The sequence below is a fragment of the Uranotaenia lowii genome, chromosome 3 (genome assembly GCF_029784155.1).
Source record: "Uranotaenia lowii strain MFRU-FL chromosome 3, ASM2978415v1, whole genome shotgun sequence".
Lineage (NCBI taxonomy): Eukaryota > Metazoa > Arthropoda > Insecta > Diptera > Culicidae > Uranotaenia > Uranotaenia lowii.
Window position 1 is genome coordinate 256,428,318 of NC_073693.1, and position 19,936 is coordinate 256,448,253.

Here is a 19,936-nt window from a genome sequence, read left to right on the forward strand (position 1 = left end):
GAAGAACAGTACAAAATATTCAATTTTCCCTTACAAACTTAAAGTTCAAATTTTTCCATGAAACTTAACTTCAAAATTCTGTTAAAAAATCATGAATGAGTTTGGAACCAAAACGATGCTTTTTAGACCCCAGGGTTTGAGAAATTCAAAAATCGACTCAGTCTAATATGACAACATGTCAACAACATCCGTCATTTCATGAATTTGAAATGTTAACAAACAAAAAATTATTAAAATAGGAACAATTTTTCAAAGTTTTGAAAATAAAAATTAAATTTTTTCATAAGGTGTTTTTTAATGAGATATTCAATTTATTCGGAGTGTTGTCAAGTCATGATAAAAATGCGCTTGCGCAGCAGGCTTGCTACCTGTCCCTGCAGGTACTTATTCTACGAACACTACTTCAAGTTTTAGTTGCTCTTTTAGCAACATTTAACTGTAAACTCGTGGCATAAATTTGACTGTCATCTCGGAGGGTTGTGGTTCAAAGATAGTTTATTTTGGTATTTCGTTGATTTTGTTGGTGTTGTTGCCATGTTCACATGAATAATTTTATCATTGGCTTTCGAGCTAGTTTGAAAAACACGCAAGCTTTTACAATTATGAACCATGTAGAGTAGAGTTATTTTATTTTTTATTCAAACCTTTCTTTTTACCCTTCTTTGCTGCGCGTTTACGTCTTTTTGGCTGCAGTACGATCCCTCGGCGCTTTAGATTGGCTCGCCACCAAGCTTGTATAATTTTAGCGCTGGCAGTCTTTTCGAAGTGATCGATGTATTCTGCTTCCAGCGTTTCCAGTCGTTCGATTTCCTCTGTTCGACGTTCGTATTCCTGAATCATATCTTCCCAGTGTCTTTTCTTGGAACGAGCCCGTTGGAGTCCTGATTCGACCAAAGTTTTCTCCCGTTCGAATTTCGCCATCCAGTGTTCGATGAGATCTTCTATTCTTTTAAATTCATATGCGGTGAACTTATCAATAACTTGGCGAGAGTCTAGGGCCGTTTGAATTTCGGCTAAGGATTGATTCGTTTGATTTTCTAGCTCTTGATATTCTAAAGTTTGCATCTGTATGAGCTGTTCTTTCCTAGCTTTTTCCCATCTGCTTACAAAAATATTTCTAGAAATTTCTATACTAAAATCGTCCTGAAAGAAATTGAAACAATACTTGATTGTGTGTTTTCTAAAATTTATTTATTCCATTATTTACTCACCAACATTTGCAGGTGATGGAGATCATACAGGCGGGTGAGATTCCCCAGCTGTCTGCGTAAATATCTGACTAGTTCTACATAACTGTAATATTTTTCACGACTAAAGAGTTCTTCCTCTGACCTCATGGATGACGAAGATGAAAGTTTATAATAGCCGTCAATGCTCAGGAATTCGAAGTCAATGATTTGTTGACGAAATTCTTCCAAGGCTTCGATTTTTTGTTCCAAAAATTGCCGAAATGAGAATCGTTTTAACGGTTCAAGGATTTGGTCAAAATTCTTTGGAAACACGTCCAGCAAATTTAATTTCATAAGGGCACTGTCAATTAGCTTCAACATGACAATGTTATCCATTATTCGAAATAAATATTTTCCAAGAATATTGCACAAAATGTTTCTTTTTATAAAAATGCTGCGTTCAAAAATGACAAACTTTCATTTAAAAAGTTAAGCCTACTTTATTTCAAAAATATACAATGTATTATGTTATAATTCTTCACTTTTTTTTAAATAAAATTCAAAATGTGTAATGGTCTTTTTGTAAATATTCATATGGAAAATATATCTGGTGTATCCACTATATGTATCTACACTTTTTTTTGAAACATTGCAATGCATTGTTACCAACTTGGAAGTTCTAGTAAGAGCAAATGAGCTTTAATTACCTTCACGATTACATGCAAGATAAGCCGACGGTGTGTTCTGCTTTGATTAAAATCCGTCTCTAATGAAGTGCAGTTATCGAAGAAAATTCCTGCCGTTTTAGTCAATTATGCGGTCTTGTGGGGTAAAATGCTTCAACAAATTAAGTTATAGTGTTTTTTTAAATTTGTTTTTTTTTTAAGAGTTTTTAAACTACAAGATTATTAAACACTGATGAATGCGTATCAAACAAATTAACTTAAAATTATGCTAGTACCATTTTTATATGTTTTATTGCAGTTTACCCATTAGGTTATCGATTATTTGTTTCAGTCTGGTGATGTCGAAGAGAGAGTTTGGATCGTTAACCGCACTGGTCATCTTTGCATGTTATTTCCCCCATTTGCTCGGGTATGGTGAAGGTAACAAGTTCTACTACAATAAACTCTGCACAGGCTGTTTGAGAACAATCAGTAATGAATAAACTTGGTCATATTAATCTGTTGAAATGAAATATTTGATTGTTTTCACAGTTAATTTGATTCTGATTTCGGGCTTGATTAAAATCACTGCTAAAATGATATCGTGAAATGATACCTTAACCGGAACATGATTATTAAGCTGAAAACACGCGTCCTTACCGCAATCCAATCCGACTAGGTCAATGGCTATTATGAAATGGTACGCATCCAGCCATGATGATTCTATATTTGGTTCCGACAGTTTCAAGTGCCTTCTGTTTTGAGTTCCGGTTTGGGCAATGCGAGAGTATTGTACCTGTACTGCACTATGCCATATAGCTTCCCCTTCTTCCAGTACCATAAAATAATGGGTGCGCCATCTGTACAACTGAACTGTGCTTCGGTTCGGAGTTTATCAGAGGTTATTTTCAATTTAATCTGCCATTGATTTCCAATCGGTTGTAAATAGAACTAAGCAATCGGGTTTTATTTGTAAAATTTGTTTTTATCACCTAGTGGTTGAGATCGAAGGATTTTCAGGTTCTGAAACGGTTCGGTGATGATATTTTCTTGAAGCAAAGATTTAGCACGATTGTTTCGAAGATGTTTCGATTTTGTTTTGAGGGTTCACATAATGAATTGTCTTCAATAATTTGTTTTAGTTCGAAAACTTTTCAAGTTGCAATTACATTTATTAAAGGCTCTTCTTTAGTTGAATTGAAAATGAATATAGCAAGTCCAGATGAACATAAAATAGAAAGGAATTAAAAGATCTAATTGAATGAATAAGAAAAATGTATTTCTGAATCAACATTCCTTAACAATTTCCAACGCCCACCTTCCTAGATCACAATTGAAATGTTAACCGCTTTAACCTCATTATGCTCAATCGAGTTTAAGAAAAATGTGGCCGCAACGCATTGAAGTGTAGGGAAGCCGTTTTTTCTCAATCAAATGACGATAGGTTGCTGGTTCGGAAGTTCGATGGTTTTATCATTTCTACTACTGGGCGTAGGTTTTGTTGGCGAAAGATTAAGTCAATGAGGTTCAACATTTTTTTCTGAAAACTAAGCATGTGAGATTTCGGTTTTTAAGTTCAGAGTAGATGCATATTTAGCAAAAAATTTGAAAATCAGGAACAGAAGTCTTAAATTCAAATTTCCAAGTTATAATTTTTGATAACATAATTTGGAGGAAGCTGAATTTAAAATTGTAGAATATTTAACCAGGATATTTCATCTTTTCTTCAAGTTTAGGGAAAATCGCCACAATGTCACAATAGTTATTTATGCATCAAGTTGCAAAAAGTGGATTTTTCCAGCACGAGTCGTAAATTTAGTTTTGCAACAAGTTGCATGCAATTGATCCTAACAATTTTGTTGATTTGGGTGAGATTACTGAGGAAAAATTAAAATTTTTGCATCAAAATTTAATGGAAATGATGCAACTTATGTTGAAAGCAAATTCAATGTTTGAAGCTTTCCAAACTTCTTTTAATTATGCTAACAAAATTATTATGACTTTACGATTCCCTCATGGATCCAAATAGGTGTTTAAATATTATCAATTGGAACGCTAGATCTTTGCTGGCTAGCCAAGATGAATTCTTTTTATTTTTGAAAACTCAAAACATACATATTGCTGCTATCACTGAAACTTTTTTAAAGCCAGACAATAACTTGAAAAGCAATGCTTTCTTTAAAATTTTGCGAAATGATCGACTTGATCGACAAGGTGGGGGTGTAGCTATTGTCACAATAGACTGAGTCGATTTGGGGTCATTTTCGAATTTCTCAAACCCTGGGGTCTCAAAAGCTTCGTTTTGGTCCAAAACTCATCCATGATTTTTGGCAGAATTTTTAAGTAACGTTTACATGAGTAAATTTGGCCTTTTAGGTTTGTATGGGAAAATTGAATATTTTGTACTGAAAAATCAACATCATTTTTGTTTCTTCTGTGGAACCAAGCCTGCAAATGGTTTTTGTGCCAATTTATAAATTTGTTATAGGAAATTTTCCGCTGAACAACTTCGTCGAAGACCGTAACTTCGTATCTTATTAGACAAAAAAGTTATTAGCTGTTTAACAGGGGTATGTCTTTTGGCATTGATGAACAATAAATTCAATTGACACCACTGCTTGTGCCCCGCGAAGTAGTGCATTAAAAGTAGTGATGCAATACCTCGCAAGGCACACAACAGTGGTGTCTATTGAATTTATTGTTTATCAATGCCAAAAGACATACCTCTGTTGAACAGCTAATAACTTTTTTGTCTAATAAGATACGAATTTACGGTCTTCGACAAAGTTGTTCAGCGGAAAATTTCCATCAGGAATTTTATAAATTGGCACAAAAACCACCAGCTGGCTCGGTTCCACAGAAGAAACAAAAATAATGTTGATTTTTCAGTACAAAATATTCAATTTTCCCATACAAACCTAAAAGTCCAAATTTACTCATGTAAACGTTACTTAAAAATTCTGCAAAAAATCATGGATGAGTTTTGGACCAAAACGAAGCTTTTGAGACCCCAGGGTTTGAGGAATTCGAAAATGACCCCAAATCGACTCAGTCTATTGTCACAATGGTCGTCTCAAATTAAGACTTCTTCCTTCTTTCAATACAAAAGTCTTAGAAACAATTGGAATTGAATTAGAAACGTCTACGGGGAAAATTATAATTGTTGCCGCATATTTGCCTTCTTGTGAAACAATTATTGATGAACTCAAATTGATTTTCAAACAATTTAAAAATATGAAAGCCCCGGGGAAGATGGGATTTTTATATTCTTATTAAAAAGTTGCCTGAAAGCACTTTTAATTTTTTAGTTAAAATCTTCAATAAATGTTTGCACTTGGCTTATTTTCCCAATAAATGAAAAAATGCCAAAGTAACTTCAATTTCGAAACCTGGAAAAAGTGCTTCAGAGCCTTCAAGTTATCGACCAATTAGTTTGCTTCCTTCCTTAAGTAAACTATTTGAAAGAGTTATTTTGAATAGAACGATGATTCACATTAATCAGAATTCTATTTTCCCTGATGAACAATTTGATTTTCGTCATGGACATTCTACTACACATCAACTTTTGAGTGTAACTAATATGATTAACGCTAGCAAATCTGAAGGTTATTCAACTGGTGTTGCTATTCTAGATATTGAAAAAGCTTTTGACAGTGTTTGGCACAAAGGTTTAGTAGCTAAATTAGCTCGATTTGATTTTCCTGTACATCTCACCAAAATTATTCGAAATTATTTGACTAGCCGAACCTTACAAGTAAGCTATCAAAATTCATGCTCTGAAAGGACACCCATTAGAGCTGGTGTCCCTCAGGGCAGTATACTTGGGCCAATTTTATACAATATTTTTACTTCTGATCTTCCTGATGTACCAGAAGGAAAAGATAGAAGATTATTTGCTGATGATACTTTGCTTTCAGCCAAAGGTCGGAATTTACGGGTGGTACGCAGTAGATTGCAGCAAAATTTAAATTCCTTTTTGAATTACTTGAAAATGTGGAAAATTTCTCCTAATGCTTGAAAAACTCAACTTATTTAATTTCCCCATAAGCCAAGAGCTGAATTTTCAAAACCTACTGAAAATCATTCCATAACTTTTAATGGGGTTTCATTAGAATGGTCTGATCACGTGAAGGACTTGGGACTCACACTTGATCGGAATCTTACTTTTAAAAATCACATTGAAGATATTCAATCTAAATGCAATAAATACACTAAATCTCTTTATTCTCTCATCAACAGGAAATCCAAGTTGTGTTTGCGAAATAAGCTGCTTATCTACAAACAGTCGATTTCTGATTACGCAATAAGCCGAAAACTCAGATTTAATAGCAATATGCTTGCACCCAGTTCACTCTGGTCGAACCAAAATGTTTAAAAAATTGCCATGCGCTATCATTTGTCTGGACAATTTGTTCTAAACGTAGGAGCCTACTAAAAGGCGCTTTACGAGCAGCACGCAACGAGTATGGCTGATGCTTGGAAAATGTTTTTTTTCGGTGAGCCAGAGTCAACCGAGCCAACAAATTTCGCACTTTTGAAATCCGGAATATCTTTGATTGTTACTTACCGGTTGCGTTCTGAACGACAGTAAGTATTAAAACAAAGCATTTTTCATCGTTAAATTTTAAAAATTCTAACATCCCCTTGAGTAAATTGGAAAACAAAACTCAAGGATTCGGTTCAGTCTGGCGGAGCGAAATTTTACCAAATGCTTACAATCCGAAATACAAAGTTTTTAGCCACGGGAACGTTTTTAATCATTTTATTTATCAGATATTAGTTCGTGACGAGCCGAAGAACTGTTTGGATCGAAAAAACTAACACACATAAGATTATTTCGCACAAAATCAGTATTCATGACCGAAACAGACTTTTTGTCTTTACCTCTAAGGTGGCGCTCAGTTCACTTTGGCGCAACGCATTTTTGCCATTTTCACTGTCTGCAACATTGAAATTTTCTAATAAAATCAGAAAAAATAGGAAAAATGTTCTGATTTCCATTGCACATGTAGTTTATCATGTTTCGCATCCGCTGCAATAGATAACTCAATTTTTTTCAAATTGGCGTTCAGTTCGGTCTGGTCGAATCCCGGTAAATACTTGATTGCGCTAAACAAATTTAATTGTTATAAAATTTTTTTTACTATCTAGTTAACTATAGGGCTATGAACAGTTCATTATTGAGCTGAACACCTAATTGAATGTCATAATGTAATATAAATGTAATGATGAATTGATACCAATAAAGACATATTTAAAATAAAAATAAAAATAGTGACCTTTTGATATTTTGGCAGTAAAAGAAAACATTCTTGATTCAACTATTAGCAAGGGCAAACGTCATGTAGCTTCTCTTAGAACATAGAAACTAGTCCTGTTTTCCCGATACTACATTGGCGACGAGGATAAAAAACCTTTGCGTTGGGTAAGAGGAAAAGGGTTAAGATATGTTATTTTTAAGACTCATTTTCTCGGAATTTAGACGAAAATTAGAAACGAACCAGTCGCTGAAATGCGAATCGAAAGTCTGGTTTCGTTCTGCAAATATGCAGGTTGTAGTAGAAATGGATCAGACGCTTAAATGCGCAATCAGAAAGGCTAAGTCCATTCTGCCGAAAAGCAGGTGAAAAACTAATGTAAAAGTTTGTTTTCGTAGATTAGTTCAGAAGTTGAAATGGATCAGGCGCTTGAATGCGCAATCAGAAGGCTAATTCCATTCTGCCGAAAAGCAGGTGAAAAACTATTTTGAAGGAGATAGAAATGGATCAGGTGAAGTCTTATTCCATTCTGACATTAAGGCAGGTAAAGAATTGTAGATATGAACTAGTTGCATGAATGTGTAGATAAAAGTCTGGTGTCATCCAATGATTGGCAATGAAGTCCGCTAAATGAGACAGATGGAAATTTTCAAATGATTTTATCGTTGTCAGTTGAAATTCCAGCACAAACAACAAGGGAACTTCGATGAAAAAATGATGATATTTGTGATGGAAAAGAAAAGTGTGATAAATAATTCCGATCAGATACTTTGTTTCGTCGACTAGAAAAGAATATTATAGAGTTGAAAAATCATATGATGTGGAGATCGTTTAAAATAAACTCAAGGGCTGCAGCATAAGTCAAGAGTCTAATTCCGAATGACGGAACACCAAATTGGCAGTTTAGCTGAACAAGCTCGCCATTAAGAGGAGAAGAAGAAGAAGGAACACCAAATCCATAGACTGTTTTCTGTAGGAAAATAGAGGTAGAAAACTAGATATTTTTGTTGGAACAGTATGTTTTACATCGAAAGGTAGCAATAAACAATATGCTGATGGCGATCTCCGTGAGCTATCGTTTGTATACATTTTGTATAAAATAGGTGTTGAACGCCTAAGAAATGTCTCATTTGAACAATGTCTGGACATAAAAAGATCCTTATTGTTTGAAGAGTTTAAAAAAATATATGAAAAAAAAGAAAGTAATTTTAGTATCTTAAATCATAGTAACCTTTTGATATGTTGGCAACAAAAAAATAAAATAAACATTCTTGATTCAACTATAAGCAAGGGCAGACGTCATGAAGCTTCTCTTAGAACATAGAAACTAGTCCTGTTTTCCCGATACTACAGTCAGGAGCAGCGTGTGGTGTGCAACAACGTCCTGGTGGTGTTCGGGACCCAACACAGCAACATCACGAGATAGTGGGGTTAGCTGCGGGCCTTTCGAGCCCGTGACTATAAAAAAAAAACAAGCAACGAACTATGATCAACAAGTTTTGGATGGAAATCGGCGAAGACCCACACGACGAAAGGGACTAGGGATTGGAAACATGGAACTGCCGATCTCTAAATTTAATGGGCAGTACCCAAGTGCTAACCAACAAGCCGAAAATTCGACATTGTTGCGCTGCAAGAGGTATGCTGTATGAGGTACGAACGTTCCAAGGTGGTAATGCTGATGATAATGAAGATGCGCCCAAAACTCTCCGCAGTGAACAACATACGAAACCGACGCACAGTGGTCCAAAACCCAGAAAAGCTGGCAGAAAGTCGATTTTTGAAGCGCTCATAATAAACTATCCAAATATTTCATCGTGTTCCAGCATTTTCAAGCTAAATGAAACCATGAAAATGATAGTCTTAATTTTACCTGTTTCGGTGTTCTCAAAGGAATGCTAAGAAAAGATTGAATATTTTTTGAAAAATTCGCAAAGATTTGCTTACATTGAAAAACGAATAGATATTCAAATCGCGAATATATATTGCTTTGCAATTATTTTTATATTTTTCTTAGGCACATTTTACACTTTATCTTATAGAAATTTGTGATTTGGAATGAAGTTGAAATTTTTTATATGGAATTTAGTTGCAAAAAACGATAAATATTTTGAATTTTATAACTTCAACTAGAGATTTAAAAAAAACTCCACATAACTCCACTCTAATTTTACGTTGGATAGATTCCCACATTTCCTGGCTACAAAATATGGCAAATTGGGCTGCCTTTTTTTGCCATTTTTGGAGAACGACTTCAAAGAGTTGAACCACTTTTTTCATCAAATTTGACTTCTAAGCCAATAACCTCCCGGATCACGAACTAAATTGATATTTAATTGGATCTCTAGGTTGATTTTTCTCAAAAATCCATTCATAAAACATCCTTTTCATATTTGAAGCACTATCAGTATGAATTTCTGTGTTATTTTTATTATTAGGAAAACTCTCAAAACAAAATTAAATTACGGTTTCTCAAATATTCTTCTAATTATTGTTCAAATTATAGAACCTGTTCAATATTCATGAGAACCAATTGAAACTTTGAAAACTGTTAGAAACTTTTTTGGTATTATTTTAAAAATATGAAATATGAAATAAATTTAAAAATAAATATTAAAAGTTAAATTAAAAAATTGGAAAATATGAAGCAAAAAGTTTGTATTTCTCGTTTAAAATGTAAATTGAGTGTTTTGTGTTAAAACAACCGTTGATATAATAAATAATCATTTAAGAAAAAAAAGCCTACAAACCTTAATTTCAAAATTTTGATCAGTAGTGGCGAAATTGTTGAACAATTCTCATCTATCATAAAATTTCTATATTGACTCGTTAATTAATGAAAAAATAAAAAAGTGATCGGTACTAAAGCGTTGTCAGGTCAATCTATATTGATTTTATTTCATATGTATTGTAATTTTGAGATAATTTTAGATTCAATTAACCTTTCTAGGATGTCATAGATTTTGCAGCAATCTGTTGGAAAATTTCAATACAAGAATTCACTTACTGAGATATTAAAATAAATTAAATTTTCCGAATTCTTACAATAAAAAAAAAATTTCAAAGAAAATATGAAAATAATATGTTATTTTTTGTGAAATTATGATTATTGAACAATTTTGAAAGGTTTCAGAGCAAAAATTGTTGAAAACAGACTTTTTGCCAGCTTTTTTGAGAATTGGACCACTGTGCGACGCCCGCCTCGGTTAAATATTGCACGACTGAAGCAACCTGAGGTCGCGGCAGACTCCGTGCTTAAATGTTTGTTTTTGGTTACGAAGTTTTTTTTCTTGAAAAGGCCTGCTTCTCCTACCGAAAAAAAACAATGTCATAGTGAAATATTTTCAATAAAGTTTCAAAACAGTGTCGAAATGTGCTATACTTCTCGACACTGTTTTGATTTGGAAGAAAACACGGTAAGCCTCGTTGCACAAATGTAAGACTTGTGCTGAAAAAATCCACTTTATGCAAACATAACATTTTGCGATTCAGTGCGAAAAAGTAAACATTTCGACACTGAAAATAGTATAGAAAAGTACTGTCAAGAACCAACTTGATCAGAAATCTTCAGTCATTGGCATCGCCATCCACATGCGGTTATTTGTTAAGGTGAGTTTCTTGTAGGCTAATTAATGGATTTCTGAGGGATTTTTTTTTAAATTTCCTTTAAAATTTTGTATGAAGCTCATTTTAAAACTCGATATTTAAGCATACAGCAAGCCTCGTTGGATAAATTTGAGGCTAGTGTTGAAAAAATCTGTGTTTTCTGCAACTTGTTTTAAACCACAGGAATGCAGTTATGGGTGTGTGGTGTGGAGCACAACTCTCAGATTTGAGCTATTTTCCTCAGATTTAAGCTTTTGATTTGAGCTTTCATCTCCAATGCTCTCGACGCAAAAAAAAACTTTAATCTGAGGAAACAAAAAAAACGAGACGAGATTCAAAAAACATTTAGCAAAAAGATGCAAACGTACACACACACACATAGGATCTCAGTGACACTTCATGTTTATTTAAAGACTAGCTGATCCAATACGAACTCCGTTTCGCTTTTAACTTGGAATATGTCAGTATGAAAGTAAATAGTTTGTATGAAAGTCAATTGCCAAGCATTTTCCAGATGCACTTCTGAATTGATTGTTAAGTAATGCTTGCAAAAATGTTGGACGATCGCTTTTTTCTGTCGTCTGCTACTAAATTTGAAATCAGAAATCAATTGACGGTCCCAACAAAATTGACGGTGTATAAATTTTGACTCGATTGTTGCATAACAACGCGATTATTGCCAAAAAGTTAAACCCCTTTGTGCAAATTTATACAAATCAATTGCATGAAAACGTCAATTTCGCTAAAAACAGCGAAAAATAATTAATACAAACGACCCCTTTCGTGGACCCCTGGCAAAAGATTATGATCTGAAATCGATTGCCTGCCTGAAAACAACCGTGTGCGAATTTTCATCCCAATGCGATGAATAATAACGTCAATATCGCAAACACAGTAATTATTTTTATATACGATCCCTAGCCCAAATTGGGTTAATTAGAATCAATTGTATGTTTCTAATAACTCTATATACAAATTGTCATCTCAATCCGACGAATGGTAACGACAAAATCGCAAAAATACTGAAAAATTAATATGGACGACCCCTTTTGCCGGCCCCTTACACTAAATTTGATACATGAAATCGATTGCCCGTCCCTGAAAACTCTCGTGTACCAATTTTTATCTGAATCCGTTGTATAATAACGCCAATATCGCAAAAACAGTGAATAGTTCATATGGACGACCCCTTTGGACGACCCTGACTTAAATTTTGATTAGTAAAATCAATTGTTTGTTTGTTATAACTCGTATGTGCAAATTTTCATCCCAATCCGATGTATAATAACGACAATATTACTAAAATACTGAATAGTGAATATGGACGACCCCTTTTTCCGGCCCCTTACACTAAATTTGATACTTCAATTCGATTCCACGTCACTCAAAGCTATCGTGTACCAATTTTCAGCCGAATATAATGTATAATAACGTCAATATCGCAAAAACAGCGAACAGTTAATATGGACGACCCCATTGGATGACCCCTTACACAAAATTTGATACCTGAAATCGATTGCTCGTTTTTCAAAAGACTCATATGCGAATTTTCAACATAATCCTACAAAAAATAACGTCAATATCGCGAAAACAATATTTGTCTTGTATGGACGACCCCCTTCAGAAGGGATCATCCGAAAATCTGAAAACATTTTTCATCATTCCTGGTCCTAATGAGCATCCATGCCAAATTTCAGACCTCTAGCTCTTAAAACGGATGAGTCTATAGAGGACAAACAAACAAACAAACAAACAAACAAACAAACAAACATACGGAAATTGCTTTTTATATATATAGATTTCCTAAGGCGTTCATCTTTCAAGAATATGATGGCTAGCATTTTACAAACGCTTAAACCACCAGCCCACAGAAAGAGTACTGTGTATGCCGTGATCGAGATTTGATCTCATGACCTCAGGCTTAGAAGATTTGAATGCTATCCTCTAGGCCGCGGTCGGCGGCAGTTTCATAAATATCTAATTTTTAAGCAAGCTCTCTGGAGCCACCATTTATTGAGTGCGTTATTGTATTCAAGTGAATCTTACTTACTTACTTAATGATCCCGCGCCGATCCTCCGGTGCATAGGGCCATGGTAAAAGACCTCCACTGTTGACGATCCGGAGCCAGCGACTTCACCTGGTCCCAGTCAAGATTCTCGTCGACAGTTCGGATTTCAGCGGCTAGGCTTCGCCGCCACGAGTTTCTGGGCCTGCCTCTTCTTCGATGACCTTCTGGATTCCAGTCAAGCGCCTCTCTGCAAATCTCGTTTTCATCTTTTCGCAGCGTGTGCCCAATCCATCTCCACTTACGTTCCCGAATCTCGATTTCTAGCGCCCTTTGATGACACCGGCGATGTAGTTCCTCATTCGAGATCCAGTTGCCAGGCCACCAAGCGCGGATGATGTTCCGCAGACAGCGGTTTACAAATACTTGCAGTTTTCGCGTCGTCACCGCATATGTGCACCAAGTTTCGCACCCGTACAGCAATACGGATTTGACGTTTGAGTTGAAGATTCGGATTTTTGTTCGTAGAGAGATCTGGCGTGACCGCCAGATGTTTCGGAGACTCGCAAACGCAAATCGGGCCTTTCTGATCCGGGTTTCGATGTCTTTCCTGGTACCACCATCAGGCGTTATCTGGCTACCAAGATACTGGAAGCACTCCACTTTCTCAACTTGTTGCCCAGCTACCATGAAGCTGGAGGGATTTCCTGTGTTGATCTCCATCGACTTGGTCTTTCCGACATTAACTTTGAGACCTGCTGCTTTGGAACTTTCGGTGAGGTCGTCGAGTTTGCTCTGCATGTCCGGTTGTGTTTGGGCGAGCAATAGAATATCATCAGCCAGGTCAAGGTCGTTCAGTTGCTCCATTGTTGAAGGATTCCACGGCAATCTGCGGTTCGGTGCACAGTCAATCAGTCAAATTCAGTCAGAATCTCATCCATTACGATTAGAAAGAGTAGCGGTGATAAGATACATCCTTGTCTCACTACAGCAGTTACCGGGATTGGATCGGACAGGACACCGTCGTGCAAGACCTTGCACGAAAATGCCTCGTATTGTGCTTCGATGAGATGGACTAGTTTCTCTGGTACTCCTCTTCGCCTTAGAGCCGCCCAGATGTTTTCATGGTTAAGTCGGTCAAATGCTTTTTCGAAATCAACGAACACCAGCAGAAGAGCGTCCTGGAATTCGTTGATTTGTTCCAGTATGATTCGTAGCGTTGTGATGTGGTCCACACAAGATCGTCCGGATCAGAATCCAGCTTGTTGCCGTCGGAGTGTAGCGTCGATTTTCTCCTGGATCCTGTTCAGGAGCACTTTGCAGAGTACTTTGAGGGTTGTACAGATCAACGTTATGCCTCGCCAGTTACGGCACTCTGTCAGGTCTCCTTTCTTCGGGACCTTTACGAGGATACCCTCCATCCAGTCGGCCGGGAATGTTGCAGTATCTAGGTCGGTCTTTCTTTCGGATTCCGAAACAATTTCAAATCGGGAACAGTAGGTTGTTAGCCTAAAGTCCCTATCCCGCGATGGGGCTGCCATCTTGGACTTAGCTGGCGGAAGCCGCATTTCATAAATTGTTATATGATTTTAATCGCCGTAATTTGTATGATTATAATTTTAATGGCATGTGCGGCGGAATGAAAACTAGAGAGAATTTTATTTTATAGAATTTGAAAGAAAGGTGGATAGACAGGCATTAGTGCGCCAATAGGAGAAAGCTTGATAGGTGTTGAAATTTTAGGCTAGAGGGCATGTTGATGAAAAGCTCCCATGGATTGCTCCCGCCTTTGCTCTGCATTAGCTAACTATACATGAGAAATCCAGAAAGAGAATTCCCATGTATAGCGAGCCCAATGGTTTGAGAGCGTGTTTTTACGCACACTTCAAACGAGCAAAAGCGTAGCAACCCATGGGCCTACTGAGCTTTCCTTATGCGAGAACAGTTCTATCGACGTTGCCATTATTTCAGATCTGAAATAATGGCAGATTCCGTGCTTAAATGTTTGTTTTTGGTTACGAAGTTTGTTTCTTCTACCGAAAAAAAAAATCAAAGTGAAATATTTTCAATAAAGTTTCAAAACAGTGTCGAAATGTGCTATACTTCTCGACACTGTTTTGATTTGGAAGAAAACACGGTAAGCCTCGTTGCACAAATTTAAGACTTGTGCTGAACTACTTGTTGCAAACATAACATTTTGCAGTTCAGTGCGAAAAGTAAACATTTCGACACTGAAAATAGTATAGAAAAGTACTGCCCAGAACCAACTTGATCAGAAATCTTCAGTCATTGGCATGGTCATCCACATGCGGTTATTGGTTAAGGTGGATTTCTTGTAGGCTAATTAATGGATTTCTAAGGGATTTTTTTTATTTGCGTTATAATTAACTATGTATGAGCTCATTTTAAAACTCGATATTTCAGCACTCCAGCAAGCCTCGTTGGATAAATTTAAGACTAGTGTTGAAAAAATCTGTGTTTTCTGCAACTTGTTCTAAACCACAGGAATGCAGTTATGGGTGTGTGATGTGAAGCACAACTCTCAGATTTAAGCTTTTTTCCTCAGATTTAAGCTTTTTTCCACAGATTTAAGCTTTTTCTCAGATTTGAGCTTTCATCTCCAATGCTCTCGACGCAAAAAAAAAACTTTAATCTGAAGAAACAAAAAAAAAAAACGAGACGAGATTCAAAAACATTTAGCAATAAGATGCAAACGTACACACACACACACACACACACACATAGAATTTCAGTGAAACTTCATGTTTCTTTGAAGAGTTCTAATTTAACTCTAAGGCGTACATCTGCTAGCATTTTACAAACGCTTAAACCACCAGCCCACAGAAAGAGTACTGTGTATGCGGTGACCGAGATTTGATCTCATGACTTCTGGCTTAGAAGATTTGAATGCTATCCTCAAGGCCGCGGTCGGCGGCAGTTTCATAAATATCTAATTTTTAAGCAGGCTCTCTGGAGCCACCATTTATTGAGTTCGTTATTGTAATCAAGTGAACCCAATAAATAAAAATAATAGACAAATAATAGGAAGGATGATTTTCAAAAAATTTCAAACTTGAGTCAATTAAAAGGGACATTAAAACCAGGTGAAAAATGTTCAATTTGAGCAACAGTGGTGGGGTGTCAATTGCTTATACGTCTAAAATAATAGCTGCACACTGTTCATCCTCCGCTTCTTGAATTTAATTGAACGAAATCAGAAGTATTTTGAAAAATCTGAAAATCAGGAAAAAATAGTAATTTTTTTTTACAAACTTTCACAATAAACTGATTTTGATAGTCTGCTTTAAATCTTCGATCTGCGAATCTATAATAGTCCAGGCGGGAAAATATTTATAAAAAGGTACTTTTTGTAATTTGTTAAACAGTTGTAACAGTTAAAAATCATCTCTATAATTATAATTTTGCAAATTAAAATAATACACACGTTGTTGAGAGAGGAAAGTGTAATTTTTTTTAGAGTTATCTACATATTTTCCTAAGCTTCTTCATATCAGTGCCAAGCTCACAAATATTTTTGGATGATTTTCATTTTGCAAATATACGTTTGAAAAAAACAAACATTCGAGATAACTGATTGATTACAGGAAATTGCTATTAATTTAATACTGGTTGTTAAAGTCTGATATTTTATAATTTTCCTAAATTATATGATTGAATCGTGATTTGCAAAAAAAGATTTTTTTATCAGCTCTGAAATGTAATTCTCATTGATAATTCTTTTCGATAAATAAATTTCTAATTACCTATAGTTTCAATTCTGAAATAGGATTTTCCGAATCAGATTTTGAGGTATAAAGCTTTGGAACTTTATTTCCATTGTTTTGCTCTTGAATTTCAAGCTATGTTACTAGATTTTAAATTTGAATGGAATAGTACCGTAAACTGGGACAAATAGGGAGACAAATGGGTAAAATTGTTGTGATCCAAATATCCTCTCATTATTTCATTTCTGTATCAGAATCAAAATTGGGACATGCTCATTAAAGTATTAATAAGCCCCCGAGATTGTAGAAAATAATACAACTATTATACAGCTGAAGAAAATTTACTTTTAAGATATCTTATAATATCTGCGAAAGCTGAAAGCCCTATTTTTCTAGGATCATATAGGCAAATTTTAAGGCATTCATTTGAGGAACCAATTTGGAAGGATTTTTGCTTCTTGGACTCGAAGTTATTGTCAAATTTTGACTATCACCTCTGGTTTTAACATCAATTATCTCTGGGATACGGATGAGTTAATCCATTTTTTTCAAGAAATTTAACAGCAAGCTGTTATTCTTCCCAACTAAATAGAGACTTAAAAACTCTGATAAGAACTGTTAAATGCTTGGTTCAATTCGTAATTCATCTAATCAATCTTTTACCAACGAAAATTTTCTGTTTTAGAAAATTAGAAACTTTTAAACCAAAATTTAAAGAATAAAAGAAAAGAATTACATAAGTTCAAATTCAAATTACAACTAAAGCCAAAGCAGGAACGGAAAAATGTTTAGTTCATAATCCAAATGTCTATTTCGATTTCATATAATTGAAATCCAAAAAGAATATATATTATCTAATTTGTCAAAAAAGTAATTAAAAATTAAGAATAAGATTCTTATCAGATCAAATGTTGAACACCTAAAAAAAGGGAAATAAATCAAATATGAAAATCGTATGGAAATGAAAAAAAAATTAAATATTAACTCAGCAGAACCATGAAGATAAAGAAACAACACACGAGATAAAAATCTCATTAAATTGAATCTCTATTGCAAAATCTGTTGAAAAAATACGCCAGGAACATTTTTGTTTAGAGAATCAGTAATCACTCATTGAAATTTATAATTAAACTATGAGAATGTTTTTATGGTAAAAATAATAATGGCCAATTGGAAATTAATGATACTTCAGTTAAGGATAATTTTTTAATAGAGGTACCTCAAATGTCGGTTAAATCAGTTTAAAAAAAAAAATCAATTTCAATTTCCAATATGATAACCAAATTGGAATGAAAATTTGATAAAGATAGATAGTCAATGCCGTCAACGCTTTTAAATCGAACCAACTCGATAATCGGCCGCTATTTGAGTAATGCTTTTATTGGACTTTTTATTGAAAGATAATACATGCGTAATTCAACTTCACTTTTTCCAAAGCCATTCAATTTGGACAGGTGAAACGGTAGATATAGGTATCTACTTTCTACAATCCAGCAACAGCTTCTTTCGTCGCAGGCAAACTCGGATGAATGGGGACGAATTGTTCCATACACACGCCTTGCCTGGGCCGACTGCTGCTGTCAATGATGACGAAGTTAAGATATTTAATTTTCTCACGAAGTTCTCGGCCTGGAATGTCCCTCATAATCGGAAAAGGAATTCAATAATAAAATAATGCATTTGTACTGGGGTTGGGGTTTCCGATGGATAGGAAAGAATGCGATGACAAACTGGCTCAGTAATGTTCAAAATGTGTGTGATGACAATCACGATACTGTGGTTTTAAATCTTTGGATAATTTGACGTTCCCAAAACTGTATGCATTGTGGTGGAACGTGATCCTAATGACCTCTTGTGGAAGTTTTTTTTCTCTATTTAAAAAAAAAAACAATTCTCAAAAGTTGCTCCTTGAACATCCCCACTCGTTTGGCGTCGCCGGTTACGCGTGGGTGGCTCACAATGGGAATGTTAAGCGATTCCGATTAGGGGTAGAAAAGTTCACCCCCATCTCGGCTTCCACTATGTTGACTGTGTGTTCTATACAGAAAGGGGTTATTTCTGGAGATGTATGAAGGCGATAATGACGAAAGTAAGTCAGTGAATTTTGAGTGCCTTTTTGCGGCAGACATGTTTTGCTTTCTGATGCCACAACATTGAGCTGAAAAATTCCGATATCGTCGGCATCGTCCATGTTCGGTATTTCTCGGGTGTGGGCTGAAGATTTATGGTAATTTGTGTGATGCGAGGCGGCATTTGGTGATGATCTGTAGAATTTTCTCGATGATCGAAACGGCAAATGACAATGTTTAGTCAATTGTATTATCGTTAATTTAAGAACGTAAGTTTTTTTTTGGTATTTCACTTTCTTTGTAAAAGAGCTATATATTAACGAAGGAAATTCGAATTAGAATAACATTCGAATTTGTTATGGACTGTTAATAGTCGTTTATGCAACGAGTTGCAAAAAGTTAATTTTTTATAGCGCGAGATGTCGACCTCACTGAAAGCCCCAAGGCAGCAGGACTCAAAGTCAATGTCGGAAAGATCAAGTCGATGGAAATCAATCTAGAAAATCGTTCTATTCTCATGGTAGCTGGGCAACAGGTGGAGAAAGTGGAGTGCTTCCAGTATCTTGCCACTGGCAGCCAATTCCCCTATATTTTTCAATTATTAAAGAAAAATGCATGTTCGGACTTCCACATTTTGAAACAAATGGGGCGAATGTTATGTGATTTTTTCCAAAGAACCCAATGAATGCTGATTGAATCACCGCACGCTTCGGAATATGCAGTTATGGTTGTTTTTACCCTCTATTACCCTACATTTATCAACTATTTAAGAAAAAAAAGCATTTTCGGACTTGAAAATTTTGAACCGAAAAAATTAGTATCGTCACATTTCCCCGCATTAAATAATCTATTATTGCGTTCTCAGCATGAGTTAAATCTTGCTCGCGTATAACTTTTTAATGCCTTTTGTTGCCAGACATGCTGAGAACAGTAGCGTCCATTACCAGGAGGCTCAATTGAGCCTTTTGGTGTGGGGGAGTGTGGTGGGCCGCTACAAAAAAAAAAAAAAAAAAAAACCATGTGAAACGTACATTGTGTGATTTTTTTCCGAGATATTCAATGAAGGCTGTTTGAGCCACCGCTCGTATTGGAAACTGGGGCTTTGGCTGTTTTACCCTCAATTTTCCAACATTTTTCAAATAGTTCAGAAAAAGCATATTGGAACTTGAATTTTTTTAACCAAATGGGATAAATCTTGTGGGATTTTTTTCAACGTACGTCCCAATTGGTTAGCAAATTTCAAGTCCGAACATGCTTTTCTGAACTATTCGAAAAATGTTGGGAGATTCAGGGTAAAACAGCCATAACTCCATTATCCGAAACGTGTGGTGACGCAAATAGGCTTCGTTGAATTTCTCGGAAAAAATCACACAACAGGCGTACAATTTTGTTCAAAATTATCAAGTCCGAACATGCTTTTTCCTAAAATAGTTGAAAA

General features: G+C 35.4%; 1 protein-coding gene across 1 annotated transcript; it reads right to left on the reverse strand.

Annotated features, from left to right (window-relative positions):
* Positions 1-499: 499 nt before the first annotated feature.
* On the reverse strand, positions 500-1,634 carry LOC129758444 (dynein regulatory complex protein 10-like). Its single transcript, XM_055755941.1, has 2 exons — positions 1,212-1,634; positions 500-1,143 (listed from the first exon to the last, which is right to left on the reverse strand). Exons 1-2 carry the CDS (start codon positions 1,563-1,565, stop codon positions 628-630), a joined length of 870 nt encoding a protein of 289 aa, XP_055611916.1. The 5' UTR covers positions 1,566-1,634; the 3' UTR covers positions 500-627.
* Between the last annotated feature and the right edge of the window lie 18,302 nt (positions 1,635-19,936).

Bases quoted from the DNA above. Each gene is read 5' to 3' on its own strand.
- LOC129758444 (XM_055755941.1), bottom strand. From the start codon at position 1,565: ATGGATAACATTGTCATGTTGAAGCTAATTGACAGTGCCCTTATGAAA. The intron at 1,144-1,211 runs GTGAGTAAATAA...AATTTCTTTCAG, and splicing joins TCCATCACCTGCAAATGTTG to GACGATTTTAGTATAGAAAT.